The sequence below is a fragment of the Phoenix dactylifera genome, chromosome 9, assembly GCF_051530095.1.
Source record: "Phoenix dactylifera cultivar Ajwa chromosome 9, Ajwa_hap1_PhDact_Kaust_v1.1, whole genome shotgun sequence".
Taxonomy (NCBI): Eukaryota; Viridiplantae; Streptophyta; class Magnoliopsida; order Arecales; family Arecaceae; genus Phoenix; species Phoenix dactylifera.
This window is the reverse complement of record NC_143198.1, coordinates 21,114,714-21,136,558: the sequence shown is the minus strand read 5'-3', so window position 1 is coordinate 21,136,558 and position 21,845 is coordinate 21,114,714. Positions and strand designations below refer to the sequence as shown.

Below are 21,845 nucleotides of genomic sequence, written 5' to 3'. Positions count from 1 at the left end.
TCTGTCCCTATTCCATCCAAATATCCATTCCCTTCCTCAAGCCCTAACCCCATCCCCAGGGGCCTTCATGGAGGCCCTTTAGCCTTAACTACTGAAAATCCACTAGCCTTTGCCCCCATTCCTAACTCTAATCATTCTCGCGATCCTCTAGCATAGCCTGAAGAAGAATCATCCTCTCCATTCCTCTACAATTGCTAAAATCGCCAAATTAAAGCTTAAAAACCTTGCTATGATCCCTGTTACCGATGTAAATTTCCATGCCCAGTTTTTTGATTGGCCTACTGGAATCTGATCGAGAATGCAGGCCATCTCTGATCAAAAAACTGCCAGGAGAAGATGGGATCAGGGGGAAGTTAGAACTTTTTTTGGCAACTCAGATTGTTGTTAATGATGATTTATGCGCAGGGTTCTTGATTGTTACACCAACGGCGAAGGCAGCAATCTTTGTAATCCTTCTGAGAAAGCTGAACTCAGAATATCTTCTGTCACCCCATATTTTCTATCATCCCAAACAACCAATGGTTCAGTTTTGGAAACGAATATAAAGGATGATGTTGTCCTAGTTCCTGGGCTACAGATCACTAAGCAGGTTGTATTGTCATCTCCATTTGGGTTCGGGGAAGATGCTCATCTCTGTCTCGATGCAGGACAAAATTGTCACAATAATGACCTTCCATGATTTTTGAAATCACAAGATGATTTCGTTTCTTGGTTCTGCAATGGGATAACCAAAATTTCTATTTTCAATATTTTAGTTTCTTCTCTGCTGCATCTAACTCTGAGAGTTCTTGCATTAGCTAAGAAATTAGAGCTTATGCAAACAAGTACAGGCTCCAACCCCGCTACTGCTGCATTTCATACTCCCATCAGCATCAAGTCAAAGGGCTTTGTACATGTTAGTGCTGGAACTACAAATGATATTTGGTAGGACTTACTGGTGCCGGAAGCGCTTCTGGGACATAATCCTTGTTGAGTTAGCTGAAACCCCTTTCCTCAGGCATCTCATCATGTTGCAGAACACCAGGCACATCATATTTATATGACTATACATTATCTGGGATAGCAGATCCTTGGGGTGGAATTGCTTCAAGTTCCTGACTTAAGGAGCCATCAGAATCCTCCTGTGCTCCGGCTTCGTATCGGCAAAGCATCCAGAACTTGCTAATGAGGTGATCCAGACTCGATCTGATTTTACCATTTCATCATCATCGTTCCTGTGCCAACTCCAAAAAGCATGGGTTGAATTTATGATCTTCAGCTCACCATGACCGAAACTTGCTTCACGGAAAGCTGACCACTCCGGCTTTGGGTGAAGATACCTGATGAGCTCAAAGGAATTCAGTAACTATACTGCAGAAGATATATTTTGAAATGCTCGGTAATTGCAGCATAAATACGAAGGTTGCAAGTTCTAGAAATGCAATTAAGCATATGCGCCATGCTAGAGGAAATGATGTACCTTTGAGCCAGACCCTCCCTGTTACCTCCATCTCCAATCGTTATGTGTACAGCTCCGCAAGGGTCTAAGCCGCCATTGTAAACACGTTCCTGAAAGTGTGAAGTGCAAGGAGAGACTTTTAGTTTGAACATGAGTGAAGTAAAGAGTCACCAGTCATGCATACCGAACGTTCATATGCATGCACATGTCCAGCAAGAAGAATATCTACGCCAGCAGCATAAAGCAATGGTTCGATTGCAGCCATCATGCCATCCCCTTCACCTTGATGAGCCCAGTTGCTGTTATACCATGGTGCATGCAATAACACGAGCAACCATGGTGTCTTTTCTCTGTCTACCTTAGCAAGATCAGCCTGTAACATCAAATACAAATGGATGCTCTCTTCATCCAAATTAAAATACTAGATCATTTTCTTTTCTTTGAATTTCTATGCAGTTGAATTAGGAAAAATCATAGAAAGGCAAAAATAATTTTTTAAAAAGGAAATTCAAGTCCTAAATCTGATAAAACCAAAGAAAAACTAATTGTTCCACAAGGTGAAGTAAGGATATTGATTCTGGGGCAAGGAAGTATTTACTGGGGGAAACATGCACTCTGGATAAAATGGAATATAGTAGCTTTTTAATTTTCAGATAGAGCTTAATTGAAACGATAGTTTCAGCATATAAGCCATAAGATGAGGAATCAATAATCCTTTTAGCTAATTCTTATGAAAGATTATGCCCTTAGTACACTATTGCCAGAAACTGAGGGAGAAGGGAGACAGATGCTATTATATTTTCAAACTTTAATTCCAATGACGAGTTATATGTTCATGCCTAAATTACATGGTCATTCTCTAAAGTTGGTTTGATCTTTGTTCCAAAGAATTGGCAAACTTGCTTTCAACTGTCCACGTTTCCCAGGCTGCCACTAGAAATGAACCTACCATGAGAAAAGTTAACTAAGAAGGATAGATAAGCTTTAAAGAAACAACAAAATAGACTAACCTTAAGCCAGGCATACTGATCTGAGTTCTTATCATACTCTGTATAAGAACCAAGCATAATAACATGAACTCCTGCTACTTCAAAAGAGTAATACAGGTTTGATGCGGATCCACTCTCTGCATAAGGCATCTTCCACCGGGCATTATATGCTTGAAATCCAGCTTCAAACAATAATATTTTCTCCTTCTCATGATTTCCTTCTGTTACCATCCATGGTCTAGCACTAGCAAGTGGCTGCAGCAGTTCACCAAAAGAATCCCACAGATGCTGCTGGTAATCGGCATATGAGAGATCCCCTGGAACAAGTTGCACATCATACTTGCACTGAGCAATGTGGTCTAAAGTTGCTGTTGTCCACCCTGTCTGACCAAGATCGCCAACTACAGCAAAAGTTATTGGAAATTGAGAGGGTGGGGTCTTAAGATAGAATTCTGGATCTTGTCCTCCACACTGATAATAATAAACTGTGCCATCTTCAAGAGGTCCAATGACAACATGGTGTATCTTCCCTGAACTATAGAATAAGTAATTGTAGGATGTGCTTTCTCCTTGAGAAGAATATGCATACTCTCCAGGTGAAGTTCCATATTTAACAATAGAAGGAGAAGATTCATCATCAGTGATCCATGATATTCTCATGTGTTTTTCCCCAGCCAAAGAAATGTGAACCTGCAAAAATAAAAAGAAAAGGATTGCCGTTGAAATAACATTTTTCTCCAAGACAATCTGACAGTTGAATGATTTTAAGAGAATTGAAAAGGACATTTTGATCCTACTGAAAACATGATTACTTTCCCTTTTTTTCTAACATAAAACACAAAATGAATGAAATGCACAATCCAGGAGATCATATTGATGGAGCTTAGCACATTGATATCCTCAAACCTTATATAGATTCTGTGGCCTGTTTTCAGAAAATAATAATAATAATAATTAGGTTCGGTGCACAAAAGTCAAGGGCATTACCTTATATCATGCTTAAGTATAGCAACCATGCACATTCATGCATATTCCCAACTTGAAAAGTAAGACATACGGCATTACACTTATTAACCCTTTAGATTTTATCAATTTGTGAAGCAGATGCAATTTTTTGGTTTTTTTTTTTTTTTTTTTTTGGGGGGGGGGGGGGGGGGGGGGGGGGGTTTACAATGGGATGCTAAACCCATAGACAACATCACACTACTCCTTGCTAAAATGATATTCATTTTCAGTGAATTTAGCATGAACATGGGAATCACAGTTAAAATAGCAAGAGGTAGCCATGTCAAATTGAGAAGCTAAATAGACAAGATGACTTCAGCAACCACTCAGTCTCAATGCTTCACCTGCAACTGAATATGTTACCTGTTGAAAAAAAAGAATAAGAGAAAATAATTGTATTTCTGCCCCCATCTGTTATAATGTACAGGAGCAGCCTTTATGAGGCTAACAAAGTTTGGTAAGGCCGACTAAGTTTGGCATAATTAATCACAAATCAATCAAGGTGAAATTAGGCAAGGCCAACTAAGTTTGGCACAATCAATCACAAATCAATCATGATCCTAATCAATCATATGATTTTAACATTACCTAAATCTCCAAAAAAATGCGATCAGATCCCAGCACAGAGACCAACAACTAAGGAATGACCATTTGGGTAGCTTGACGGCTTACACCGAGTACTTTCTGAACAAATTGCCACCGAAATTAACTTGGTTTTCTGCCGAGATATTCCCATCGTAAAAAAAATAAATAAATAAATAAAAATCGGCACTCGGTACAGTGGAAGACTGGAAATTTCGAGTTTTAAAGCAGTTTCTGGATTAACAGCAGCAGAATCGATTTGGGTTTCCATCGGAACATTTTAAAAGGAGCCAGAAAAGGCAAAAAAAACACGCTAAAACCATCAGGCAGCGACCTGATGCCGCAAATTAGAAACAACGAGAGCAACAGATCCGACGAGTGACATTCCAGAATAGGATCAGACCAAGATCCAAACCTCAAACAAGCAAACTTCTCTTAAATTATCCGCGGAAGGGGATCAAGCACTCACCTGTTGGGGCTCCGAAGACTGCCTCCGCTTCCATGGAAAGGTTAGGGCTTTCCGGGGCTTGGGCCGGACGTAATCCTCACCTATTCCATCTCCAATTCCAGTACCTACCGACGAGATGAAGAGCAGAACCGCCATTAACATCAATCGTAGCTCCATTTTCCTGATTAAATTATTTTTCCTCGCTTTCGTCTCAGGATATTTTCATCCAAGAAAAAGATCGGGAACTCATCTCATGAGGACCCCAGGCGAGCACTTCCCTCTCGTCTCTCTCTTTTAAGTAAATTACAAAGCCATACTTTATTTTTATCCAACATTTTATTCTATAATTTAATAAAATATTAATCAAATTGTTAATTTTAAATAGAATCTAAATGCTACATCTGAAAAATTTTAAAAATAATCAAAATAATTTTCGTTCACATACTTTTCATTTAAAAATATAAAAAATTATGTATATCCTCTATTTACTCTTTTTTCCACTCAAAAGCAATTTAACCTGCTGCCACTAAGGTGGGAGCGCAGTTGGAACAAGGCTTTGCTTTCATCGGTGCGATTCAGGTTCGAAATGCGCGAGCGTCGATTAAATATGAGACCAGATGCTCCCTACCTAGATACACTTGGTGGGAGCACCATCTAGTCCAATTGGCACTAAGGTGGCGCTGGGATGACGTACTCACATGTAAAGTAACCCATGGTTCGGGAAGGGTACGAGCAAATTTTCTACCTGCATCGAACATTTCCTAGTGAAAGGAGGGCCCAGTAAAGGTTGCTACGCGGATAAGATTTCCTCTCCTTCCCCCTCCCCCATTTCCTAAGCAAAAAAAAAAAAAAGAAAAAAAAAAGAAAAAAAAAAAGCACTTTGAACTTTTATATGAGAAAAACTATCTTAGTTCCGTTGACTGAATAAATTTAGATTTTATAAATTATTAAATATAAATATAATAATCAAAAAATTTAGAGGAATTTTTGTAATTTAATTTTTTTTAAAATGTCTTTTTTGAATTCCGCAGTGCGCCCTTAAAGGATATTTAGGCGTAACGGAAAAGATGATATTGCCCCTCAATTGCGGGTAGATGTACTCTGCAATATATCAGATGCTCCTTCCTTTTGAAACCCCAAGAAGCACACTTGCCCAATGCTACAATAAGATCATAAGGGAAGGATTGCCATCGCTTGCGGATGTCTCAAAGTACTGGGCAAACTGCTCCACTGATATGCAAGAGAATCTTTGTCGACCATAGCCTGGGAAGAATAGTTTTGATGCAGAATTACAGCGAAAATCCACGGGAAAAGAGAGGCGTAATTGCGAAGCCTCATGAATCCTGAAGAATATTTACCATTCAGACACTTTGGGATGGAGGATTATAGATGAACACTTTTCCCTTGATGACTTGAAAAATTGTTGATTGTTTGACTCGTGTAATAGAAAATCAAAACCTGATCTACAAAAACGAGCTGCTAACAATGAGAAATATATCAAACAATACAAAACCAATAGCACCTTCTTGATAACCAGGCAGTTTGATATTCCAAAAGACTGTAATGAGGGAGAAAGAACTCCAATAAACTAAAGCATATTTCTGATATTCCATGAAGGAAATATCAACCAATCATGGGCTAGAATGTAGATAGAAGTAACAACCAATTACAACATGGTGTATTGGAAGCATCTCAAACCAAACACCCAGTGCCAGGTAACAAGCTGTAAACTTAACCTGTCCAGAATGCTATCATCTGTTGAAATCTAACGATTCAAGCAGCAATAAACATCCAAAGTAGCATGACTGAAATATAGGCTGCATCAGCAGATTTCTGTTACATACCAGAAACGAAGGACCGCACTATCCTGTAAGATAAACAACAAAATGCTCCCAAAAATAATCTCTAATTTACAAAAATCCAAAACTGGAGGTGGGGAAAAGGGTTATCATATTGATATAGAATGAGCAGATAATAAGCATAAGGGCTGTCAAGCATTGGCTCAGCTCTTCCCATATTTTTGTACATATGCCTGCAGTCATAAAGAGTGAAAAAGTATTAGCCAAGCCTTTCTGTCAAAGTATTCAAGCAGAGTTCCAGAAAAAAGACACAAAAATTAAAGCCCTAAATAAGAACCTGTACAAGATTGTTGAGCTTCACTTTAGAGTATGACAAATACATATCAATTCTTTCTTGTGTCCAAGGGATATTAGGGTCCTGCAAGGTACTGGTCACTTTTTCAATGACTTTCTTCACTATGGTTTTGTGAGCTTCTTTAGTCAGACGACCTTCTTTCCAGGTGGGCTTCAATATATCCTTCACGTATTCCACAAGAGCAAATTTGAACATCCGCAACCCCTTATCATCCCTGCTTCTCTTACCCTCCCCATGAGTATGAGCATATGCATTCACACCCTTTGACTGGGCAATTTCCTCTTCTTTCTTGCTCTGGCCAATTTCTGTATCACTTACTTTCTTGCTATCATCCCCATCTGGCTCAACATGCTTCAACTCATGCTTTCCACAATGCAGCTTTTCTTCCAAGTCAGCACTGTTGTTCAGATTGCCCTCATTAGGTCGGTCAGTAACAGGTAATGAAAACGAGTTATTTAGAGTATCTTGTAATGTCTCCATTGTAGGATCTTTTATTTCAAAAGATATTGGTTTGGAGACAGGGGGCAGGTTGTCAGTGTCTGGTGTCACAGATTTCATGCCATCAGATGTAGGAGGAGACTGCTGCTGTGAAACAGAGGCCTGATTTGGCTCAGCAGATAGTGGTACAATAGGTGAGTTCTGGTTCTGCCCATTTGAAGCATCAACCTGTTGGCTCGGGGAAATATGAGGAGAAAGAGATAGATAGTGCTGACTCTTTTCAGCCAGATTTTGGCTCTGTCCATTATGAGGAAGAAGACACTGCAGATTTTGCCCGGTGAGATTAGTATTTGAAGGTAATTGAGGAAGGACTTGCTGGTTCTGCTCATTTTGGCTGATGTTTTGTGCATCTGGAGGCTGAGGGGCTAATGGGTGGCTTTGCCAACTCTCACCAAAACACTGGTTATGGACAGAAACCACAGCCTGCAGATTGTTAGCTGAAATTTTCATGTCTGCCTGGGATTTCTCACCATTGGCATTTACATTCTCACTTTCCTCACCATCACCACAAAGCACCTCTTCCATGATGCTAGGATGCCGCTGGACACAAGCACCAACCACTGTTTCTGTAGTAACACTTGGAAAATTTTGATCTTTCCCCGGCACTTCCTTAGTCATATTCTGCACTTGGGAGGGTAAAGCTTTCTCAATCACCTCCTTCAGTAAGCTTTGATGGTTATTCTTCTCAGGTTCTGATGATGGAGGATGCTGAGATTTAATTGTGTAATCTTTTATACCCATGGAGTGAGGAGCAGCATCTCCTGCGCCATTACTGTCACTCATCCACTGAGAGGAGTTGGGTGCATGCATCTCGGCAACATCGCCCCATTTCGAACCATTCCATGAAGTGGCTGCCTGATCACCCCATTTTGGACCATCCCATGAAGTAGCAGTTTCATCACATTCACCCCACTTTGGTCCATTCCATACCGGACTTTTGTCAGATTCCGTACCAGTATTCCACGTATCATCATCTCTCCTCTCTTTTGAATGAGATTGTGGTAGAACCTGATGAGAAAACTTGCAGTCTTCACCATGACGGCAGTGGCCTTTGGCAAAATACTTGCAAGGTACATCTGTAACCCTGCGAGGCTCAAGATTTTGCCTGAAGGAAGACGCATCCGCGTCTCTTCTATCAAATGTCCTCTCCCGGGGATTATCTTTCCTGAAAGGTCCACCACCAGAGAAAGCATCATGATGAAGATATCTGCACATTGAACCTCTGTGGCATCTACCCCTTGCAAAGTCATGACAGAGGCCAGCAGACCTGCTAGTTTTATACACCTCATGCCTCTCCTCACCACTGCCATCACTTTCATGCCTCCGAGAAAACCTGTTCCTTGAATAATTGCTTTGATCCAATGAATCTCTGATGTCCTCCTTGTTGTCATGCACTGAGTACCTTCCCCTCTCAGATCTACTTTTCCTGATCTCAGTTGCATCATTGTTATGATACCTACCAGTGTGTCTTGGACTACCATCTTCATGAAGGTATCTGCATTGGCCACTTCTCCTATGCCTGGCTGCTACAAAATCTCTACAAGGTGCAGCAGATCTTCCTCCCTTTCTACCTCTATTATTCCTGCTCTCAGAAGCATGTCTTAATCCTTTGAAAGGGCTTCTGCTTCTACTCCTACATTTTGTATCCAAAGCATTAAAAACCAGTCAAACAACCAGGGGGGGGAAAAGCCAATGAATTTTATAAATGGACAGTGAGCAAGTTGCCCTATTTTTCTCTTTTTCTTCATTGACGATAAAATGAATTAGGTGCCAGAACATTTAAGCAACTTTTTAAGCAGCAGATGGTGGTTACCTGTACGACCTGTTCCAACCATTATCTGGTGAAACACTATGGTTGTGTTGCTTCCATGCATCAGGACCAGTCTGATCTAGAGCTGTACCCCAACCAGCAGCATCCCTGATAACATTATCATCTGCTCTAGCAGACTGGCTTCCAGATACAGGTTCCCAGGAAGAATTCTTGAAGCTTTCTTTGCATTGCTTCCATGCTTCAGGACCAGCCTGATCTAGAGTTGTACCACAACTAGCAGTATCCCGGCTTACATTATCATCTCCTCTTGTGGATTGGATTCCAGATACAGGTTCCCAGGAAGAATTCTTCAAGCCTTCTTTGTGTTGCTTCCATGCATCAGGATCAGTTTGATCTACAGTTGTTCCCCAACCAGCAGTGTCCCTACTTACATTATCATCTCCCCTTGTAGACTGGTTTCCAGATACAGGTTCCCAGGAAGAATTCTTAGAGCCTTCTTTATGGTCAGCTTCCATATCAGACCACTTTGGAGATCGGGGTCTTTTAGACCATGGTGCAAATTGGCATGCTTCAAAATCATCTCCATGGATTTGGGTATTGCCTCCTTCCATTTCAGACCACTTTGAAAATTGACTATGGTTGTATTTAAAGGAACTCCAACTTGATTTTGATTCTCTATCATGAGAAAGAACTGCTTTTGCAGGCAGAGCATTGTCTTTTCTAACTTTATTTGGAAAATGAGCATCTGCCATCTCCCATCTAGTTTTACGCCTCCTAAAATTTTCAGTCATTGAATTTCCTTCACAAGCAGCAGCAGTAGTCTTCTGCTTATGTCAGAGCAATCTTAGTTGAAGAACTTGCAAGAATGGAACTCCTTGTTCTTTAAACAATCATCAGATGTTCAGAGACAGTCTTGCAGATTGGGAAAAAACAAGTTAGTCATAATGTTCACAGTCCCAAAATCAGCTATATATATTCATATTATAGCTACAAGTTCCTAAGTATTTATCTCAAACAGAAAGTGATCATCAGTAAAGACAATTGTTCATAAAAAAATACTAAACAAGAGCTTGGCATTAGATAGGTGTTTGAGATCGTCGCCAACGGCCACGAAAAGTTACTATTAAAGATAGCTGGAATGGTAGAGCTTCACTAAGTTGTGGTCTAACTACCTGATTGTAAACTAGTTTAAACTGAAAGGTGTTATCATATCATTCAAATGTTATCTGAAATAAAAAAAAATAACAACCAGTTATCAGTGTTGCAATGTGTCAGATTTCAACTTAGGTGTTCAAGACAACAGCAAATGTTGACAAAAAGCCCTAATCCCTCTAGCAAGCCATTGCAAATTCCATGCATAGCAATTAACTGATTTAGATATATCTTCTTATATAGAAAGAGACAAGAATGGAACTCCTTGTTCTTTAAACAATCATCAGATGTTCAGAGACAGTCTTGCAGATAGGGAAAAAACAAGTTAGTCATAATGTTCATAGTCCCAAAATCAGCTATAATATTGGGCTCGTTTGGTTCGCGGGAAGCATTTTTCCTCCTAGGAATCTGATTCCTGGGAAGAAAATTCCTAGAAAGAGAATGCTTAGGAATGTACTTTTGGCATGTTTGGTTAAACATAGGAAAGTGACAGATTTTCAGAGTGCTTATGTTTGGTTGACCATCCACTTTCCTGGAAAAGTTGTATAATTCCTATTATACCCTTAATAAAAATTAAGTCTTTAATGCCTCTTTAATGCTGAAGGGCCTTTTTAGGAAAAAAATAAAGATGGAGTCATTCCTGCCTCATAGGAAAGTAACTTTCCCATGTTTCTCACGGAAAAGACTTTCCCATGAAATGTGGGAATCATATTCCCATGGGAATATAACTTTCTCATCTCTCTCGTTTGAAAACTCCAACCAAACAAGAGGAATCTCATTACTTTCTCGTTGATCACACTTTCCCCCCTTCTTTTCCCGCGAACCAAACGAGCCCATTATAGCTACAAGTTCCTAAGTATTTATCTCAAACAGAAAGTGATCATCAGTAAAGACAATTGTTCATAAAAAAATACTAAACAAGAGCCTGGCATAGGTGTTCAAGATCATCGCCAACGGCCACGAAAAGTTACTATTAAAGATAGCTGGAATGGTAGAGCTTCACTGAGTTGTGGTCTAACTTCCTGATTGTAAACTAGTTTAAACTGAAAGGTGTTATCATATCATTCAAATGTTATCTGAAATAAAAAAAAAATAACAACCAGTTATCAGTGTTGCAATGTGTCAGATTTCAACTTAGGTGTTCAAGACAACAGCAAATGTTGACAAAAAGCCCTAATCCCTCTAGCAAGCCATTGCAAATTCCAAGCATAGCAATTAACTGATTTAGATATATCTTCTTATATAGAAAGAGACAAGAATGGAGCTCCTTGTTCTTTAAACAATCATCAGATGTTCAGAGACAGTTTTGCAGATAGGGAAAAAAACAAGTTAGTCATAATGTTCACAGTCCCAAAATCAGCTATATATATTCATATTATAGCTACAAGTTCCTAAGAATTTATCTCAAACAGAAAGTCTTCATCAGTAAAGACAATTGTTCATAAAAAATACTAAACAAGAGCTTGGCATTAGATAGGTGTTCAAGATGGCCGCCAATGGCCACGAAAAGTTACTATTAAAGATAGCTAGAATGGTAGAGCTTCACTAAGTTGTGGTCTAATTACCTAATTGTAAACTAGTTTAAACTCAAAGGTGTTATCATATCATTGAAATGTTATCTGAAAGAAAAAAAAATAGCAACCAGTTATCAGCCTTGCAATGTGTCAGATTTCAACTTAGGTGCTCAAGACAACAGCAAATGTTGACAAAAAGCCCTAATCCCTCTAGCAAGCGATTGCAAATTCCAAGCATAGCAATTAACTGATTTAGATATATCTTCTTATATAGAGAGAGAGAGACAAGAATGGAGCTCCTTCTTCTTTAAACAATCATCAGATGTTCAGAGACAGTTTTGCAGATAGGGAAAAAAACAAGTTAGTCATAATGTTCACAGTCCCAAAATCAGCTATATATATTCATATTATAGCTACAAGTTCCTAAGAATTTATCTCAAACAGAAAGTCTTCATCAGTAAAGACAATTGTTCATAAAAAATCCTAAACAAGAGCTTGGCATTAGATAGGTGTTCAAGATGGCCGCCAATGGCCACGAAAAGTTACTATTAAAGATAGCTAGAATGGTAGAGCTTCACTAAGTTGTGGTCTAACTACCTAATTGTAAACTAGTTTAAACTGAAAGGTGTTATCATATCATTGAAATGTTATCTGAAAGAAAAAAAAAAATAACAACCAGTTATCAGTGTTGCAATGTGTCAGATTTCAACTTAGGTGTTCAAGACAACAGCAAATGTTGACAAAAAGCCCAAATCCCTCTAGCAAGCCATTGCAAATTCCAAGCATAGCAATTAACTGATTTAGATATATCTTCTTATATAGAAAGAGACAATGCTAGCATGTTATATCCCCCAGCTAACCTTTCTCAAAATAAATCATGCAAGCGGCTGACCACATCAGCCTTCAAAGTTCATGTTCAGATACAACTGGTCTAGGAATACACATCAATGATAATGTTGTTCCACATCTTATCAAGTTTTTCTTTTGCATCATATTCCGAATACCAAAATTTTAGGGTGCATGAAATGATGTTAAGAGTGTCTGACGAACCGGCCCGTACCGGCCGATTCGAACCGGTCCAGCCTGTAACCGGTACGCTGGAGCAATGAAAACCGGTACGGGCCAGTTCTGTACTGGAGATGAAGAGAAGGAGAGAGAGCACGGGGAAGAGAGGGAGGGAGGAGACACATGGCCGCCATCGAAGAGCCGCGAAGGAGCGGCAGAGGCCGGAGGGGTGGGGGGCGGAGCCCATGGAGGGCACGGGGGAACCCGCGGGGGTGCGGCGGAGGCCAAGGCCGCGGTGCCAACTTCACTTAAAATTTTCAAATTAAAAAGCCACGGCCGCAGCCTCGGCCTCCGCCGCACCCCCGCGGGTTCTTCCGCCCCCCCTCCGGCGGGCTCCGCCGCCCCCCGGCCTCCGCCGCCTCTCCGCGGCTCTCCGATGGCGACGATGGGTCTCCTCCCTCCCTCTCTTCCCCGCGCTCTCTCTTCTTCTCTTCTTCTTCCCCAGCTCCAGCAGGGAAGAGCTGGTCGGTTCGTACCGGCCGGTTTCGGAACGAACCAGAACCGTACCGGTCCAGTAGGCGACTGGTACACCTATCGGACCTAGTACGGCAAACCATGGTTAAGATTCATCAAAAAAATATAAAGCAAGTACAAAGAGGAAAGATAATTGAATATACAAGAAAAAATACAATTGTAAAATGATAAAGAAAACAAAATTTTAAAAGAAAATTCTAATTTTCTACATGATCAAATCCACAAGGATGACAATGATGAATCAATATTGTAACATTTAGCTCCTCCGTTAACCAATCATATGAAAGAAACGTGCATTTATATTGATTTGGTTTTATTATCATGGTTCATATGAAACATTCATTATTCTACGTCATCTACCAATTATTGCTATAGTCCATGTTCATGCATTGAGGTGTCTATCGGATGATCCATGAAATGATTAACTACATACACCAATGAAAGAAGTGCAAGGGTAAAAAATCATAAAAGATGTAAACAATGCAAATTAAGCAATTTCTTAATAACCAAGGCTTAGAAAAAAGATAGAATATTGACTAAAGAATGTCCAATAACTCTGGTTAACAGAAAAATCCAGAATTGATGCTCTATATAATACTCCCAAATTTCGAATAGTACTCAAGATCCTCTATTTTTGATTATCTCTTAAATCATTTAATGAACGTAGATTATCTTACCATTAATTTCATAACTTCTATAATCTCTTCCTGAACCAAACATGAAACATTCAATTCATTTGGCGATCATGCTCAATTGTTTATTTTATATTATGGGCATTCCGACATCTTTTTTTTTAATGTAATGAGCTTACCCTCTCTTTTCTGCACCCATGGTTTCATTGAGTTAATCATGGCAACTTTCTAGCACACGAGGATTGCTGAACCGTTACCGGTAGGCGTACCGATCGGCCACTGGACCGATTTGGTACCAGTCGGCCACCGGACCGGTTCGAACCGGTACCACTAATTCAGCCTCCAAAAGCCCAAAAATATTGACCTGGCCGGTACCAGCCAGTACGGAAGCCAGTACAGAAGCCGATACGGGCCGGTACCGTTTTCCACTATTGTACCGGACCAGTCCGGCCGGTACGAGCCGATTTAGCATACCATGCTAGCACAAAGTTATATACAAACATTGAATAATCTATTGAACAATGGTAAAGTCCATTTGTGGAGGCATATGTTCATCTAGTCTTTCATGAGAGGCAAAGATCAATCCACTGTAAATTGAAAGTGAACAATGAATACATATTGATGTGCCCATTTATTTCCATTTCGGGCATAAGCATCATCTCAACAAATTTCTTGAATTTGAAATTTTTAACCTCTCCAACAAGTAACTATATGCCAAATAAGGTGTATTAATATTTTCCTTTTCAATTGCCAAAATCCAATCTAAATTGAATCAATCCAAACATATACACTAAGAAGAAAAAATGTTGTAATACATAATAATACAGTTCAATGAAAAAGGATAAGTAGGCAAGTCAACATGGTAAACAGAGGACATGTAAGCAAGACAACATGGCAAACATATTATTCTCAAATATGTGTTAATGGCCAAATGTAATCAAAGAATAAAATAGGGGGAAAAAAAGAAAAACATGATTTCTACATTTGAATTTAATCAGAATTTCACATGGGGTAGAAACAAAATTATTTTTTATTCAACATCTAAAAAATCAATCGTCTAGAATTGCTGCTTTGCCTACTCACAAGTAATAAATCTAATCTTTACAAAGCACTTTTTTGAGAAAAAAAAGTTTCTATTGTAATTTTTTAAAAATATAAGAAGCACTTTGGTTCCAAAATTTCAAGAAAAAAATGAAAATGGAGTGGAAAGAAGATAAAAGAGTCTACAATGCCGATACCACCACATGCCCACCTGCCCATGATCGCTAGCTCCGTCAAAATGTTCTGTAACATTTGAGATCGGACTGTGAGATTTAAGCTCAAAACTTATTAACTGATAGATAAGCTATATCTTGGCCTTATTTTCAAACTTCTAGACTAAAATTTATACATTGGTACATTGTGTGATGGTAACAGTCATGCTAAGTTCACATCCATATCAGGTTTATATTTGTACATTTTATTCCTATAATTTTTTACATAGTCATGTATTGGATAATTAGATAATTATAAACAATTAAATAACATATTAGACTAAAATTGATGTGCACCATAATTCTTTAATGTCAAGGTTCAAGGTTTTGAGTGCCGACTGGCACACTGTGCCAAGCTAGTACTCATACCAGATCTAGGTTAGCTTGGCACCACATAAATTCCTTTCTCTAATTCTTTTAATTGAAAAGGGACTCTTTAACATTTTTAATCATTCTTTTATTTTGGTAAGACAAAGTTAGCACTTAAATCCTTCTTTAGTATTTTAATTGACTATGTTATGATCTTGAAATATATTATGACTTCAAACTTTCAACACAAGAACACCATACCCAATGACTTCAAACGATATAAAATACTATAAAATGTTGTGATACTAGAAAAATGCCACACACAATTCATGGTAGAAGTAGAGAAGAAAAAATGAACAAAAAATAGAAAATCAAAATAACTTAAAAATATAATATTAAATAAACTTTGAAAAATACATAAAAACAGAAATAGTGATACAATAAATAAAAAAACAAAAAAAGAATTTATATATGCATATATTTTTGCAAACATATGAAAATGTAGAGAGAAAGAAAGTGGCGCAAGTACAATAATCTACAATCATGGATACAGAAGCTAGGCCAACATACTAAGGGTGGTCTGGCATAGTTCCACCCTCTGGTTCGAGAAATCTGGTGAGAGAGGGCGAGAGGGAGAAGGAGAGAGAGAGGAAGAGAGAGGGGGGAGGGAGGCAGAGGGGGATGGAGGAAGGCAAGGAGAGGGCTTTCAAGCCTCCTCTCTTCCAGCCGCGGTGTAACAGGGGCGGAGCCCCTGCTTCAAAATGGAACAAGAGCTCCATCTCCTTTATGCAGTGTCGGAGGAGAGGAGGCTTGAAAGCCTTCTCTCTCCCTCTCTCAGCCTCTCTCTCTCTCCCCCTCCATCTCCCTCTCTCTCCCTCCCTTTCTCTCCCTCTCCCTCCCTACCTCTCTCTTTTCCTCTCTCTAAATGAGAAAAGGGCTCCATACCCCTATTACACGGTGCTGGAGGTGAGGGAGCTAGAAAGCCCTCTCTTAACCTCTCCCTCCCTCCCTTCTGCTGTCTCTCTCTCTCCCTCCCTTCCTCTCTCTCCTTCTCCCTCTCCCCTTTCCTTTCTGGTTTCTCTTTGTTAGTATATGCCGGAACGGCACAGCATGGTATCATACTGTACTGTACCATCGGCCGGTGCCGATTCCGATACTGCGGACCTTGAGCTAGGCTTTCATGACCTAAAATCTATCCTTATAAAAGCACAAACTCCCAAATCCCTAAAACCCTAAACATGAGAAAGTAGAATTTGAGAGACTACAAAATTTTTGTAAAAGCAAAACAAATCTTGGTGTTCTAATTGGAAAAAAAGAAAGAAACCGAATCCAAAAGAAGAATACATCTCCAAAAGGCCCGAAGCTCCAAAGCCTTCAACCATAAATTAGAAAGAGAGAGTTACCAGTTCCAAAAATCCAACTCGAGCGCCTATGCGATAGATGAAGATGAGGAGGTGAGGATGGGATGGAAGAGGATCCCAAATTCTCCTCTTGTGATCAGCAAAAACTCCCAAGTCTTACATACTACAAAGTTATGGTAAGTAATTTTTTTCATTAATTTCAGTTGAGTTATCACTTTCTTCTTAGGTATATTTTAGTTAAAGTCTTGCTTAAATTAAGACTGAAAATATCTAAATTATAAAAGGCTATTATAACTTCATATCAGAAAACATAATAATGTTTTAAAGTGTCCCTCATATAAAACCAAGAGTCCGTACATATTATTTCAAAAAACAAACTGAACATCAGCATTTTTCATGGACATAAGCACAAAACATGTTGTGTCATGTCCAAGTGTCCAAATGCATTGACACTTCCAAAAATAAAAAATGGAGGATCCAAGTAACATAGACTATATTCAACAATATCTGCCATCCTCTTGCATTAAACAATTAAATTGTGAAAATTTGTGAAGGGAATAGTTTTGCACACATTTGTGGATGAAATGGATACAAAGAAGGCAAATAAAAAAAGGGGGAAAACAGTAGAGCTAAAATGGGGGCACATAATCCATAAATTTACAACATTAAACAATATAGATCCTTCATCGCCTATGAGATACATCACATACAATGCATCAAAATGGATAACCTTAATCTAGAAATGACAAAAGGGAGATCTGTAATGTTTTTCTCCTCATAATTCAATCATATAAATTTAGGCCTACAACCATCTCGTAGTAACGCACTAAATCATGTGTATTAACATCTTCAAGCTTCACAAGTACATCTAGGGTAAGAACATTCGATTAGGCTCAAATAACTTGGTTGTTGCTTTTTAGATAAGCAATCCGATATATTGCCGTTGTCCTTCTCCTTCATGATAGATTGATATTTTGAGGTGAGGGGCAAAGTTGGTTATCTGGCATCATCCAAAGGGCAGCCACTTTTCTTTGACCAACAACATCAAAGTTAAGACTCCTCATCAAGTTTATGATTGTTTCCGTCAAGCCAACAAAAAAATAATATGCATCTCAAACAAGCTTGCATCACCAATCATCCTGCAACAATAAATCATTTTCATCACTATGTAAATGTATGCTTCTTAATAAATTACTACTGTATAAGTAAATGCCTAGTAATTAAAGTAATTCTTTGTAATCTGCTCCCATATCTTGTTGGGCTAAAGCAAGGTAATGTATATTATTGGAGAATCTACATATGGATGCTAAAGTAGCACATGGTGGAATATATCTCATCTAGTAATGTCTTGTCTTTTTGAGGTAGCAGACCCCTTACTAGTAGCTTATTGTTATGGATTGGGTCAGTACGGCACAATACCCAAGGCAACACATGGTTCACTACTGGAGGAAAATAAACAGCTGTATAGCACATGTTACTATGTTGAGCCCTTGTACAAAATTGATACCTTATCAAGTTTAGTATAGCATGCCCGATATCGGGCAGTACAAGTTGGTACAAAAAACAATGATTCAAAGTAATATTTTGAATTGCCTGAGACAGCAAAAGCCAATCCGTTGTAAATTGCTCCGAGAAAGAATGAAGACTGATGTCAAGACACCAATTGCTTATTCTAAACCTAAAAGAAACCATACAAAAGTTCATCATAAATTTCCTTCCTTACGAAGGTTTTGAAATTTAAATCATATAATCAATCACAAGTGGCAGGTTAAAAACCTTCCTATAGCAAATTGGTCATCTTTGTTTAGTTAAATGTGATATAAATCCAAGCATCACAAGAGCTTCATGCTAGTGCATAACTTTCCCCATTTGAGTTGAATATACTCTTGCCTAGCACTTTGATACTTAGGACTCATTTAGTTTGTGGGAAGGAGGGGGGAAAGTATGGTCAATAGGAAAATGAAAAAATACCTCATATTTAGTTGAACCTTTCAAAGGAAAGAGATAGAAAAGTAGCTTTTGAAAATAAGTTTTCCATATTTCATGAGAAAGAAAAACCCATGTGGGACATAGAAAAGCCACTTTTCCATGGTCTGAAAATTGTGGTATTTTTTTTACCAAAAATGCCCTTAAGCCATCATGATCTTCTTAATAGCCATTTTAATAGTTAATCTTATACTATTAACGTATACCATTAAAAATTGACAAATATAAACAAGTTGTGGTAATTTTAATATAAAAATATATTAATAACTATTAAAAATTACCATAATATAAAAAGTTCTCTAATTATTAAAAATTGTTAGAATTAAAAACTCAACCCAATAAATATTTTTAATACCTATTTTTAAATATCTAAAAATATTTTTCAATATTTTTATATATCTAAAAATATTTAAAAATAGCTACTAAATATAGATGGATGTGATGTTTTACAGGTATTTTATGAAACTTTATTAAGGGCATAATAGATATTTTGCACAATTCTTTCAGAAAAGTAAAAGCTTAATCAAACATAAGTTACTATGAAAAGTATGTTTCCTATATAACATTTCTATGGTCAACCAAATATGCAAAAACTACTTTCTCAGATTTCATATACCCAACCATCCGCTTTCCAAGAAAAAGAATCCAATGACGTAAAATTCTTCCCATGAACCAAACGAGTCCTTAAAAGTATACGGAAACAAGCAAAGTTAGAAATGTATTAACCTTTTTACTATATCTAATTACTATATCCAAACCATTCAAATAATATCAAATTACCATTTCCAAAAGAATTTGTCAACATGAGAAAAGCCAAAAGGGAACGTGTATGCTCAAAGATATAGTACCATCTCATAAAGCTTTCAATATAAATTGCACTTTCAAATTTAATTGAGAGAGCTTGGGCTGAATTTGCATTTGATAGTATAGCCTTATATTATTTCCATCAAAATAGTTGGTTTTGGACCATTTGACTGTTCTAATGGCATTTAGCTTTTACCTCAAAATAGCATTCTTCAAGATATCATCAATATAAACGCTATCTAGGGTTTAAGTGTGGGTTGAAACAAAAATACTACAATTGTGCTGTATTGCTTCTTGGTCAAACCCAATCCAAAAGTAGCGCCATAAGTAATGGGGTTTCAGCTAGGTTTAATTAATTTGAATGAAACAATGGGCATTGATCAGATTAAGGTTCCGTTAAAGTTCATTTAAAAATTTGAAAAACTGACCAATTGCAACAGAAACCAACTAAAAGCACAGAACTAAGATCACTTCTGGATCAACTTGCACTGAAACTGATTCAAAGTGACCAAAATGAATAGTCTTCGCCAGAATTTAGGATCTTGTTCTGAGTGTCAGATATGTTTCCGACTTTTGAATTGGTAGCAAGGACATTTTAAGGATTCTTGGAAGCATGTCATACACTTCTAAGTTACTTTCAGAAAATTATGGTTTTACATGACATAAAGGGTTTGAATAAAATAAATATCTTAAGAAACATTCAGTTCTATTTATACTTACGAAATGGGATAAGCACACCTTCCCATTTTAGGTGAAATTGAACAACTATCTGTGTGTTTCCATCAAACAATGGTAAGTTTTAATGAATAAGGAGAAATATGTGCACAATAAGTTGCTGTCTGACAAGAAACTTCAGAAATCTATCTACAAAGTTTGCACTAATTATATAAAACAAGCACTCAATGAACCCTATATCATAAATCCCAAAAAAGAGCACATATTTACACAATCAAATGGAACTTGCTAAGAACGAGGGGAAAAAAAGAAGAAGAATCCAATAAACAGCATACAAGAACAGAAACGAAATAAAAGGAAAAAAATGAAAAAATAAAACTAACCTTGAATGATCTTTACAGTCGCCCAAGACCAAACACTAGCAATGTCGAGCAGCAGCCTTTTAACACGAACTCGTACAGAAAAGAAAAACCCTAAGCCCTCTTAATCTCCCACCTGCGGGCAAAACTCAAGATTCATTGAAAATCCCACAAGTACGTCACTTCAGTTACAAGATTTCCACACAGTTTTCCCATAAATCATCCACAAAAACACCAAATAGAAGCAAACGAAATCTGCTCGTCAACCAATGAAACAGTGATCGAAGAAATTTAAGAAAAATAAATAAAGACAAGATTTAATTGAAGAAATGACCGGTTAGAAGCTCAAGAAAAATGGAATTTCTTCGACTGAGATAAGAGAAATGCAAACACCGCTTACCTCTCTATCTCAAACGCTTCGAAAACACAGTTCTTCCTCTCAGGCCGCCCCAGAAATCGAGAGACCGAGAGAGAGTGGTGAAAAGAGGTTTCCTGCTTTTCTTGTTTTTTCGGAGGGGGAAGAGGCCACGGGATATTTGAGAGAACTTAATACCTTATGATACGGCGCTACCCTAAATTTCTTGATTAAAACATTGACCGTCCGATCTTAATCAGGTGGCGGGAGTCTGCTATGCCTCTGCCGCCTAGCTTTTTAGCGGATTATTATTGCCGTCGCCATATGTCAACATTTTCCCAAACGAAAAAGCGGTGAAATTTTATACCTACCTTTGTGACCGGCTCGGCCAAGAGCCGCACCATGACATCCAGACCTACGTGTTGGCGAGGCTGCATGCTTGAGCCTTACCTGAGTGCTCTTTTAATCCTCTGAATTCCAATGAAAGGCGTGACAAATTTTAAACTCCAAGCATAGAAAAGTTGTATTTCCATGGACATATGATTTCCACATTTTATAAAAAAGTCTTTTCCATGAGAAACATGAAAAAATTATTTTCTCATGAAGCGGGAATCACTCCATCTTTATTTTTTCCCAAAAAGACCCTTCAGCATTAAAGAGGCATTAAAGACCTAATTTTTATTAAGGATATAATAGGAATTACACAACTTTTCCAGGAAAGTAGATGGTCAACCAAACATAAGTATTCTGAAAATCTATCACTTTTCCATGTTTAACCAAACATGCCAGAAGTATATTCCCAAGCATTCTCTTCCTACGAATCTTCTTCCCAAAAATTATATTCCTAGGAAAGAAAAAGCTTCCCGCGAACCAAACGAGCCCTTAGATGGAAGACAACTCTTCAAACTCTAAAATTTGGCAAAGGGACTTACCTAGCCTTGGCATTGGAGGTCTAAGGGTATATTGTTGCCATCTTGCCATCTTGTAGTCGTGGTAGAGATATCATGGTCGAATGTCAATT

At 38.2% G+C, this 21,845-nt stretch overlaps 2 protein-coding genes across 3 annotated transcripts; both read right to left on the bottom strand.

Annotated features, from left to right (window-relative positions):
* Positions 1-704: 704 nt before the first annotated feature.
* Positions 705-4,764, bottom strand: LOC103717137 (purple acid phosphatase 18-like). The gene is made up of 5 exons (XM_008805412.5): positions 4,484-4,764; positions 2,449-3,117; positions 1,623-1,811; positions 1,460-1,548; positions 705-1,319 (listed from the first exon to the last, which is right to left on the bottom strand). Exons 1-5 carry the CDS (start codon positions 4,637-4,639, stop codon positions 1,100-1,102), a joined length of 1,323 nt encoding a protein of 440 aa, XP_008803634.3. The 5' UTR covers positions 4,640-4,764; the 3' UTR covers positions 705-1,099.
* Positions 4,765-6,026: 1,262 nt separating this feature from the next.
* Positions 6,027-21,027, bottom strand: LOC103717136 (zinc finger CCCH domain-containing protein 55-like). 2 transcript variants are annotated; one of them, XM_088704387.2, is made up of 6 exons: positions 20,870-21,027; positions 20,494-20,605; positions 10,302-10,339; positions 8,928-9,751; positions 6,599-8,747; positions 6,027-6,494 (listed from the first exon to the last, which is right to left on the bottom strand). In XM_088704387.2, the coding sequence occupies exons 4-6, from the start codon at positions 9,674-9,676 to the stop codon at positions 6,465-6,467; spliced, it is 2,928 nt and encodes a 975-aa protein (XP_088560513.2). In that variant the 5' UTR covers positions 9,677-9,751; positions 10,302-10,339; positions 20,494-20,605; positions 20,870-21,027; the 3' UTR covers positions 6,027-6,464. The 2 variants fall into 2 exon arrangements, with proteins under 2 accessions (XP_088560513.2, XP_008803631.4); XM_008805409.6 differs by lacking the exon at positions 10,302-10,339 and having other exon boundaries at positions 8,928-9,797.
* Between the last annotated feature and the right edge of the window lie 818 nt (positions 21,028-21,845).

Bases quoted from the DNA above. Each gene is read 5' to 3' on its own strand.
- LOC103717137 (XM_008805412.5), bottom strand. From the start codon at position 4,639: ATGGAGCTACGATTGATGTTAATGGCGGTTCTGCTCTTCATCTCGTCG. The intron at 3,118-4,483 runs GTGAGTGCTTGA...TTATTTTTGCAG, and splicing joins AGTCTTCGGAGCCCCAACAG to GTTCACATTTCTTTGGCTGG. The intron at 1,549-1,622 runs GTATGCATGACT...TCACACTTTCAG, and splicing joins TGCATGCATATGAACGTTCG to GAACGTGTTTACAATGGCGG.
- LOC103717136 (XM_088704387.2), bottom strand. From the start codon at position 9,676: ATGACTGAAAATTTTAGGAGGCGTAAAACTAGATGGGAGATGGCAGAT. The intron at 8,748-8,927 runs GTAACCACCATC...TACAAAATGTAG, and splicing joins GGTTGGAACAGGTCGTACAG to GAGTAGAAGCAGAAGCCCTT. The intron at 6,495-6,598 runs GTTCTTATTTAG...TTATGACTGCAG, and splicing joins AGCTCAACAATCTTGTACAG to GCATATGTACAAAAATATGG.